Below are 10,343 nucleotides of genomic sequence, written 5' to 3'. Positions count from 1 at the left end.
AAATGGGGAAAAAAGTATTAATCTTAAAAAACCATTTTGCATGAATTCCCAGCTCATCCATATGGAGTCTTAGTTTTGGTTCATTCCAAAGTCCAACTGGGATCCCGTGAGTTATTCCAACACAGCAGACGTACGCGTAACTTAACACATGGACAGTTATGGCTCCACCTAAACGTTTAGACACGTTACCTTCTCCTGTCTTAGAATCCTTTCTACAATCTGACCATTTCAGATTATTTAAAATAAATGTTTTGTTTTGTAATTGACTACCTTCTACAAAGTGCAACTAAAAACACCTCTGTGAGCCCAAAGTTACGCAAATGTTAGTCACCATATTCCCCAAAAGAAAATAAACCTGAAAAAATAATAATTTAGGTCTTTTTAAAATTCACACAGCTTAGAGGAAACATACAAATACATTGTGCTGAAATGGACAAAGCATTCACATTATTGCACATATACTGTCACAATAGCGAAACAGCAGTTAGTTCACAACCAGGTTAGAGTCACAGCCCGAGCATAATGGAAAGATTTCACTTGTAGTCGCCTTCCTGTTAGATAACAAAACACTAAATGAGCCTTTTACTAACCAGCTTGATCACAGTGATATTTTCAACACTGCTAATAAAACCCCTCAGTAAAGTCAGTAAAAAGTGTAAATAAAACATTATACGGTATATGTACCATGTTTTGGATCGTGTCAAGTGCATGAGGACTTTGAATCAAAATAAAAATCTGTCACATTGTAGATTCTAAAGTGAAATGTTTGAATGCAACCTGGCTGATGCACACAGCTTTAAAAAGCATTCGCATTAAAAAGGCAGGTTTTAAAAAAAACAACAACAAAAAAAGGCCAAGAAAAAGGAACTTCAAACGGAGATAAAAGCCAGTCTGGTGAACATAAGGACACAAACACTTGGGAAAGATTTATTTACTGCTGATGTGAATGCATCATCGCCAGTTAAATGAACTTCATCCAAACCATCATCAAAACACATCTTGGCTTTTTTTAGAAGAGCACAAACACAGGTTACTACAGTAACCATCTGGTTATTCACACAAATGATCAAACATAATAACTGTCAGCAATCAACTCTCCACAGCAAAGGTCCTCAAACAAGACTTTCAATCATCAAAATGCCAACACATGAGGATCAAATATATAAAGTAAATATATAAAGTAAGTCCCATTAGGCTGCATTATCTTCCATGCCCTCGCCATTACTGAAACAAAATGGCATCACCCCTTTAATTCGTACCAAACAGCAGCAGGTTCTGTTAATCGGCAACACATAAAAACTGTAAACCTGGTTAATATTCTTAATAACCAGGTAATTCATGTTAAGGTTACTGGTTTGTTTGTTTGAAGTTGGTTTGAAGTTTGAAGATTAGAATTCATAGTGTGTATTTAAATTACTCCATTTTGACCCCAGGGCTGTTAAATGCAATTAAAGCAAATCCTTTTTCACTCAGTACTTACACACAAAGTCTAAATTAGGGTTGAGGGCTACAAGTGGCACAACAAACTGGTCCTTATATTGTCTCTCCAGATATCTTCTACCAGTGTCTTGAATCCACCAGCTCTGGTCGCAAACTCAGTTTCTTTAGTGTCTCATAGCCAACCACCATGACGATGGCGGTGGGTGTGGATGAAATGATGCGTGCAGACAGTCCTTTGGTCAATCCCCAGAAGCCCTCCTCTTTGATCAGCTCCCTGAACGTCTCAATGATGGAGTTCCTCCCTTCAACCTAAACACATACAAATCCCATTACCATTTAGAACCACACAAACATCACAGCTAAGAGTAGGGCTGGGTAATGTGTTTAATCTAGTCAGTCAAGGCAAACATTTCCTTATTTTCGTTTAGTAATGTAATATTTACGCTTTAAGGGAGAAACTGCGAGTTAGTTCAAAAAAAAAAAAAATAAAAAAAATTGTGAGTCATTGTCAAAATAAAGTTTTACTCTTTGGTCATGTTTTTTTTTTTTGTTTGTTTGTTTGTTTTACAAGCTGGACCTGGGCCCTATTTCAGGAAGCCAATTTAGAAAACTCAGAGTGAAAAACGATACTCAGGGTTGAGTAACCCCGAACTGTCCAACTCGGAATATTCGGTTTCAGAAAGGCTGATAACAATTAGTTCAGTCAACGCGGAGTTGCTTTAACCCCAAGTTAAGCGCACGCACGAGGATACATAAAGCCCTGATTAGTGGAGCACAGATTGAGCGAGTCACCATGGAGACGGAGGGAAAGAAGGCGCGGTCAATGTATTTCACAGCGCTTGAGGCCGAAATTCTGATGGCAGCATATGCCGATAACATGCAAATTTTGCGGAAAAAAAGTAACACAGCCTCAGCTGCAAAAGAAAGAGAGCATGCATGGCAAAACAAAGCCGACAGAGTCGATGCGTGAGTGTTAATTTAAACATTGATCTAGGGATTTCCACCCATTTAACACTTTATTTTATTTTATTTTATTTTGTATTTCATACATTTGATTTTGTGATGTGATGTGAGCGCAGGTGCAACCCAACAGGCCCCAAACGTTCCTGGCAGCAAGTAAAAATGAAATATAAAAATATAGTCCAAACAGGTAAGGTGTAATTGTATTATGAGCCATAGTGCTTGGTCTGTTTGTCCGATGTAAATCAATTGCAGTTAGAGGCTACATTAATTTCCCCTCTGTAAGCACTTATTGAAATTATCTGAGCACATTACAAGTACATATTTGCTTACTCTGTATGCTCAAATGTGACCCGTTATAGCCAACAGAAAAAAAAGCGGAGGCCCGAAAAACAGGTGGGGGTCCTCCACCACCACCACTCACAGAGCCTGGCCACTTGGCTTCCACATTTGTGATAATGTTGGCAGCATCACATATGATCTTCACAGTGCAGAGAACACAAATTAGCATCCATTACTAATAATGAAATAATTTGTTAGTTTGAAATGCTACAGGGAACTATGTACCTGCACATTAATGCTGTGGAAAGACTTCCTGTTCACATAGTCTCCTTCATTTACTGAAGGAGCAATGATTGGAATGTGAGTGCCATCTATACAGCCAATCACGCCTGGGAACCGTGAGAATAAATGTAAAATTTAAGTAGTAGTTCAAGTATCACCACATCATGAATTAAGTTTTGTTCATCCTGATACCTGCAATTTTGTGGCATCCCTCTTTGATGAATCTTGTGGGTCTATGACCGGGGAACACCACAAACGAGTACACGAGACGTTTCAGTGCAACTGTAACATTCCTGACTGCCCGACAGACGGTAGCCTTGGAAACGTGCTCAGCGTCACCAATATTATACAGAAAGCTCCCGTTTGCAAAAAACCGAAGTGCAATACAAATAATATGTACAGAACTGAGAGGATGTCCGCGATGTGTCACATGAGCAATATTAGGCCTGAGGATGTTATTCAAATAAATTATAGATTGTGCTGAAAAACGGTAACGTTCACACAGAAAATCATCAGGAAATGATAAAATGTCCAAACGCGCTCTAATCACTCTCTCCCGGCGGAGAGCTCTGCGGAGAATTTGGGCTTCAACATCTGCTGGCTCTTCAAGGAAGGAGCACGCCATGTCTGACACTTCCTACAGTCAGGTTTCTGACAAAGAGGCGGAGAAGGTCAGGGTTAGTTGAAGTAAACCTGCTAGGGGGCAGGTTAGCTTCACGGAGTGTGTCGTCATAGTAACTCACTCAGAATTAATCTAAACTCGCTTTGTGAAACCGAAAACCCAGAGTTTTCGTTAACTCAGGGTATACTTACTCAGAGTTTGCACTAAACCGGCTTCCTGAAATAGGGCCCTGGTCTTGAAGTAAGGGCTACCAGATCATCTATGGTTTAGAGAGAACTTAAAGAAGAATAGCACCGATCCAAAATAAATAAATAAATAAATGACATTTCCTGATCATGTTTGACTCAAATGAGACCATCCATTAAAGGGTGGTGGAGGGGGACGACGCCTCGGACAGGTTGCCAATTTGTCACTGGGCTAATAGCTGATTTTGACTTCTGCATTGAAACATCACTGTAGGTATGTCATAACCACAAACACCTCTGAAACTCTACACTATCACCCATGGCATAACCCGACATGACATGCACCTCTCTGGAAATGTAACTACACGTCACATCAATGGAGCAACCAGTGTAATCGGCCTTTTCTGTACTTTCGATCCCTCCTGTGCATTTCTGGCTACATTTTCTCTGCAGTTCTTCAGTTTATCAGTGACAGAACCATCACCACCTCACCTAATAATCACAGCATTATTTATAATGACTTTATAGATTTGTTTCTATCAAGGCTGCCATCGCATATAAGACACCTGGACATAATTACAAGGTGGTTAACACCCGCAAGTATGAATGCTGGTAACAGCCTCGGCCACATGTGTACGTTACATCACAGACTCTACAAGGATTCAACTGTAACACACACACCCAGACAACTCTTCACATTTACACTTACAGCCAATTTATAACTACTATTTATGCTAGCATGGGTGTTTTTGGACTGTGGCAAGGCAGCCATGTGGGCAAGAAGGCCACATAAGCACAGAGGGAACATGCAAGCTTCACATAGAAATGTGCAGTTGACTTATGCACATGAACTCTTGACTTCAAACAAGTGGATTGTGTTGGACTCTGTTGTGTATATAAAATGTTTATGTTTGTTTAGTGTAACACTGAGGGCCGTGGGAGCGCTGCAATTTAAAATTCCTGTGTATAATCTGTACATATGGTTTTTGAAGATAAAGCTAACTTTGACTTTAGTGCCATTTTTTGCAACACATTCAACTTGCTATACATAAATATAACTTCTATATCCTAAATTTTAATCATATGTTTGCAATAAGTCCAGAGAGACTAAATAAATTGCTTAAAAGTGCAACAGACCACCAAAAAGCTTAAAATGTTTTTTAAAACACATTATTCATAACTTCATTTTGAGGTACTCTTGCTATAACCTGCAGCAAAAATGAAAATAAATGTATATTGTGGCCAATATGCAAAACGTATGCATGCACATCAACACAGACCATTTCCAAAAGTGCATTCAAACTTCTAAGGCACAAAAGTCAAACATGACTTTTTAATAACACAAGTGAAGCTGTGATAAGCCTTGGAGAGGGAAAAAAGGGGGGGAGGAATTACATCTTTTTGTTTTCGCAGTTATTGGCACTCATGAAAACATTTAACAGTTTATGATGAAAACGTGGTGATATATATTGCGACACAGGAAGCGCTGTGAACAGCTGATCATATTGATAAAACACCTGCATCAGCATTATAATGTTTTTGTTGTTGCACATGCTTTTCACGTGATTGACATTAGCAGAAGGAAACAGCGGTCTGGGACACGCTGAAGGCACGATATAAGCACAACTCCTGGAGTTTTATATGCAAAAAAAATAATGCTCTAACTTATTTGGTTGCATTTCTACCAGCATTTAAAAATGGATATGCAAAGCTGGAAGCACAGGCAATCCTGCTGGTGATAAAGAATAGGAAGGGTCATTTTCACACAGACTTCTTTTTGCAACCAAAGGTGCCACCACCTGTATGCCATTCGACAGGAAGGAGTTTTCCCTTATATACAGTCTATACTTCCAACATTTGTATTTGGTGAGAAATATAATAGCTTACCTGGACTTGGGGCTGCTCGATTATGGCAAAAATTATAATCACGATTATTTTCACTGAAATTGAGATCTCGATTATTTGACGATATTTATTTAACCCTTTAAGACCTACTATAGAACCAAGTCCACCAGAGCTTATATTTTTTTTTTTTTACATGCTGTAGTGCCATTTCAAGTGAGCATTTCAAGTTGCTATACATCAATACAACTGTTATAGCCCATATTTTAATAATATGTATGCATTAAGTCCATAGTAATTACATTAATTGCAAAAAAGTGCAATAAACTACAAAAAAATTGAAAATCGCTTTTGTTTGGTTTTTTTTTTACATATATTTCTACTTGGGGAAATTTAAGAGGCTTATCCCTCAAAACTTTAAATACAAAAAAGTTGCAAAAAATAGTTTCCCACCACAGGAAATTTATTTTGAGTGTCTTCATAGTTTTATTTTGGAGATACAGCAATTTCTATATACTGCAGGAAAAACAAACATATGATGAAAATTTGCAAAGAAAACAGCATATCCATCAAAATTTTAAAAATTTCCAGCAGTGCAATTCGAGTTCTAAGCATCCCAGAAACTATTCAGAAAAGTATAGAGTCAAACATGACCTATAAAAACACCAGTATATGCTTTTAAGGCCTACAAGTAAAAAACTACATTTCCTGCGAAAATGACGTCACTTCCGGTTTCGGACAGGAACTGGCAGACATGCGATAGTTCGCTCTGACGTCTGTTTCAATGTGGGAAGTGTTATGAACAGCTGATCAGATCGGCAAAGCCTGTTTCTGGAATAGGGCTTTGGAGCGTGATGTCACGGGGGTGGGCGTGGAAAGGATTTTGGCCCGATCCGCCATTTTGGGGGTCTAAGTAAGGAGCGAAAGCATAGCCATGGTTCGTACTTGCTGTGTGCTCGGCTGCAATGTTCGATCTTACGACCGGCACGGGAATAAGTTTGGATTGTCTTTTTATGCTTTCCCAACCTGGAAGCAACATGAAGGAGCTCATGTATCGGATATTACCAAACGAAGGCGTCTAGCCTCGATAGCAGCCGTGAGACGAGCTGATATCAAGTTCTGTTACGTCTCCAGATATCAGCTGGTGTGCTCAAGACATTTTCATTCCGGTAAGTTCTAAATATGTTCACATCACACTTTATAGCTGAATAATATTATCGTTGGTGGTCTCGGAAGTTATAGAAATTGCGATCAAACATCGAATGGAGTGACTTTGCAGACATATGTGCTATGTAAAGATTCGCAGGAGGAGACAGGGAGGACACAAATTGGCGTTAATAATTTGCCCAATTATCAATGTGTTAATTTGCATCTACTTTACAATTATGGGCACATAATATGATAACGATATTTTAGCAGTTTAATGATAAATGTATAACATTAATTATGGTGGGGGGTGGAAAATGGCTATTTCACTCGATGCACTCCAGCTGACTTACCTTGGTATGAATGATGACGTACTCAGAGTTTGGCGGCTTGAAAATAGCCAAATCTTGCACCCAGCCATTTGTAAATTGGATATGCGCCTCCAGTGACTTGTAATTACGAAACTGGTTCGCAGTGTAAGCGCTTACTCCACAAACAAGATAGGTGAAGATATCGGGGTAGGACAGTGGCGGCAAGTCGTCTGGGTCTTTACTCCACTGCCGTATTTCATATGGGTCCAGATTTGCGATGCACTCTATTTTTTTCAAATACCGCTGCTTCGCGCATATGCAAAACAAATTATTGCGCTAGCTTACGCGGTTCTGGTTCTACAGGGATTTAAAGGGTTAACAATAATGTATTGAATAATGACTTTAAAAAATAATATAAAATAGTGTGCAAATACTGATAACAGTGCAAATGTTTGCAATATAAAAAATAAATGAAAAATGTAAACCTCTATGTTTAGTGAACTTTGCAGTGTTGCTCTGTGGTGCAGCTACGACACTGTAGCAAAGTTTACACACTATGTCTACTTGATCCACGTCTGACTCCGCGAACCCACAATGTTTCCACACCACTGAAGTTTTTTTTTACCTCTCTTTTCAACCACCGGCAGTCACTCTCCTCTCCGAATAACTTCTGCTTAGCTTTCCGAGCTTCCCTTGGGTCCTCTTAATTGTTGTGACGCGTGTTCAAAATGCAGAGAGGTGCGCTCGATTTGCCACACGGAGCAGCGCGAGAGTAAAGCACGAGGGAGGGGCTAATAATCGGCTCAGTCATTTTTAATGATCGTTGAAAGCCCAGATTGTAATCGTGATTAAAATTCGATTAATTGAGCAGCCCTACCTGGACTCGGGCTCTGACCACATCCATTGGATTGGTGACAGTAGAGGCAGTAGCAGCAGCTAGTGGTCCAGCCATGGCTTGTAAGATCAGATGAGGACAGTCGCTGGGAGCCAGTTTAGAGAGTTGCTCTGCAGAACATTACACATGCAGATATGGTATTAATCACATGTTGAGGCCATGAAGCATTCATTCACACTACAAATTTACTAAAATAATGAAGACACAAAAGATAAGACAGACTTACAGCCTCAAAGTCAAGAAACTGCACTATAGCTTCCACTTACCAGCATAAAAGTGATAGAAAGGCCACCACACAGCACTGTTCGGTATATAGGTGAGTAAAGAAGCCACATATCCCCTGTAGAAACCCCTAAACCCATCAGCAGCAAAAATCTGGGCAATAATGTTCCTGGTTTGGCCAAACACTTTCTTTGGCTTTCCAGTCTCAGTGTTTGAGTCAAGCCGAAAGCGTGTGAGGTGCTGCCCTTGGCCCTGCATCATCAGCTGCTGAGATATGACGTCAATGGGAACAGTGATGCTCTGAGCGACCAGGGAGGCCGAGCCCCCCGCCACCAGTGACTTGACGGTGTTGTCCTCTGAATACTGCGAAACGTACTTCCTCACCAGCTCATAGGTGGTTATGTACGCTTGGCCTGAGATGAGGGTGAAGGTGTTGACCATGAAGCCACGATACAGGCCTCGTACGCCCTCCACCCGCAGGATCTTGAAGAAGGCATCGAAGGTGCCGCCATAGAGTGACTTGCCCTTCTGCACTTGTAGTCGAGTCCGGATCAGAGTGGCCGGGTAGACTGTGGCCCGGATTGTCATAGTCATGAACAACCCGAAGGAGTAGAACTTCTTTTTGTCGAGGTCCTCCCATTCGATGATCTGGATGTTCCTTTTCTGCTGCATCCTGACAGCTGTAGGTGCCCCCTCATCAGACGGATTCTTGTCTAACACACGGAGGGGAAAAAAAAGGAAAGAAAACAGAACTGTCTTTAAAGTGGCAGCTAAAAGAAACTGTGTGGGGGGTTTTTTTATATTCAAAATGAAAAACTGGCAAACATTTTGTGTTCTGAAACTCTTTTAGACACTGTATTCTGGAGATGAAGGGCAAGTGCAGAAACTTCATGAAAATCCTCCTGGATGCAATAATAACCTCTCCAATTTAGGCGATCTTGTACCATTTTGTCATTCCTAATATTACCTAAATATATTACGAAATGCCTTTAATACAAAACTGGTTGTTACTTCTCCTTGAGCAGTAATGTTTAACTTACATCCAGTTATCTACGAATGAGTTCAAGGGTCATGCTGACACTAGCAAATCAAAGCTAAAAGGCTGTTTCTAAAGAAATAAGTGTCTTAAGTAAAAACTGTACTATCATGCTCTTACAAATGTCTGATTATATATGTACACATTATAGGAGAATGTAGCTGACCCCGGTATCAGAGGACACCGCGTTTCTGAGTAAACGTGGAGTCAACTGAAGCGCCAGTGTTTCAGCTGAAAACAACACGTAAACCTAATATAGCAACTAACACACTGAGCAAGCCAAGAGCTTCACAAAACGTGCCAGTTGCCACCTACTGGTTTAGCGTTGTTAGCTAACATATTTTAGCTTAAGCCGCGCTAGCCCCGGGGTAAACGATGTTAGCATTGGTTGAACGTTAACTAGCTTCGTGACTACTTACCTATTCGGACATGTGTTTATTTCAGAGTCATCTGCTTAGTGTAAGTCGAGCATGAAACATCGCGTCAACAAACGACTGGGAATGTGTAACTAAAGCTAGCGTGGGTGAAAGACAAGAAAACACGGAGTTGGCTAACTTCCAAGCTAGTCGGCTAACTCTCCGAGATCTTCCTGCTCCCATTCAAACGCCATGCTGTTCAAACAGCCAATCACATGCAAAGTGTCTTCTTCGCTTTCTTTTACTTTACGCTTCCGGATATTTCAGCTGTCTCGTTACTGTCGCGCACCACCAGGGCTGGAGTAGTAAATGTATTTCAGCAAGTTCAAGAGGCAAGAAAGGGCAACTTACCCGAATTTTGTTTTGAATATATACTTTATCAGGGCCCAGTTTCTGATATTAGTTTAAGTAGCGTTTATTATAGTGAACGCGACTTGGTTTAATTTATTGACCATCCATGGTATAAAATATGTTCCTAAGGATATTATAATCTTGGTGTTCCATTGATTTTTACCAAATTAATAAAAGCAAATATTTACAATCTAAAGAAAGAAAGAAGGAAAGAAAGAAAGAAAAGGGGAAAAAAGTATAACTGAAAACAGAAGAATAGTTCAACTCAATGACAACAATGACCCACAACATGTAAAAACATACCTAATGACCTTATGACTCTAAACTGTGTCATGTGCCATGGCTCAGACGTC

General features: G+C 40.1%; 1 protein-coding gene across 1 annotated transcript; it reads right to left on the bottom strand.

Moving 5' to 3' along the window:
* Window positions 1–1,506: 1,506 nt before the first annotated feature.
* LOC146640045 (solute carrier family 25 member 44-like) lies at window positions 1,507–9,813 on the bottom strand. The gene is made up of 4 exons (XM_085357252.1): window positions 9,643–9,813; window positions 8,232–8,900; window positions 7,948–8,075; window positions 1,507–1,749 (listed from the first exon to the last, which is right to left on the bottom strand). Exons 2-4 carry the CDS (start codon window positions 8,857–8,859, stop codon window positions 1,558–1,560), a joined length of 948 nt encoding a protein of 315 aa, XP_085213378.1. The 5' UTR covers window positions 8,860–8,900; window positions 9,643–9,813; the 3' UTR covers window positions 1,507–1,557.
* Window positions 9,814–10,343: the final 530 nt, after the last annotated feature.

Source organism: Diplotaxodon limnothrissa, linkage group LG1 (assembly GCF_057381915.1).
Source record: "Diplotaxodon limnothrissa isolate DT_005_m linkage group LG1, D_limnothrissa_male_GT1.1, whole genome shotgun sequence".
NCBI lineage: Eukaryota > Metazoa > Chordata > Actinopteri > Cichliformes > Cichlidae > Diplotaxodon > Diplotaxodon limnothrissa.
Note: the sequence above shows the minus strand (reverse complement) of the source record. Positions and strands in the feature narration are given on the sequence as shown.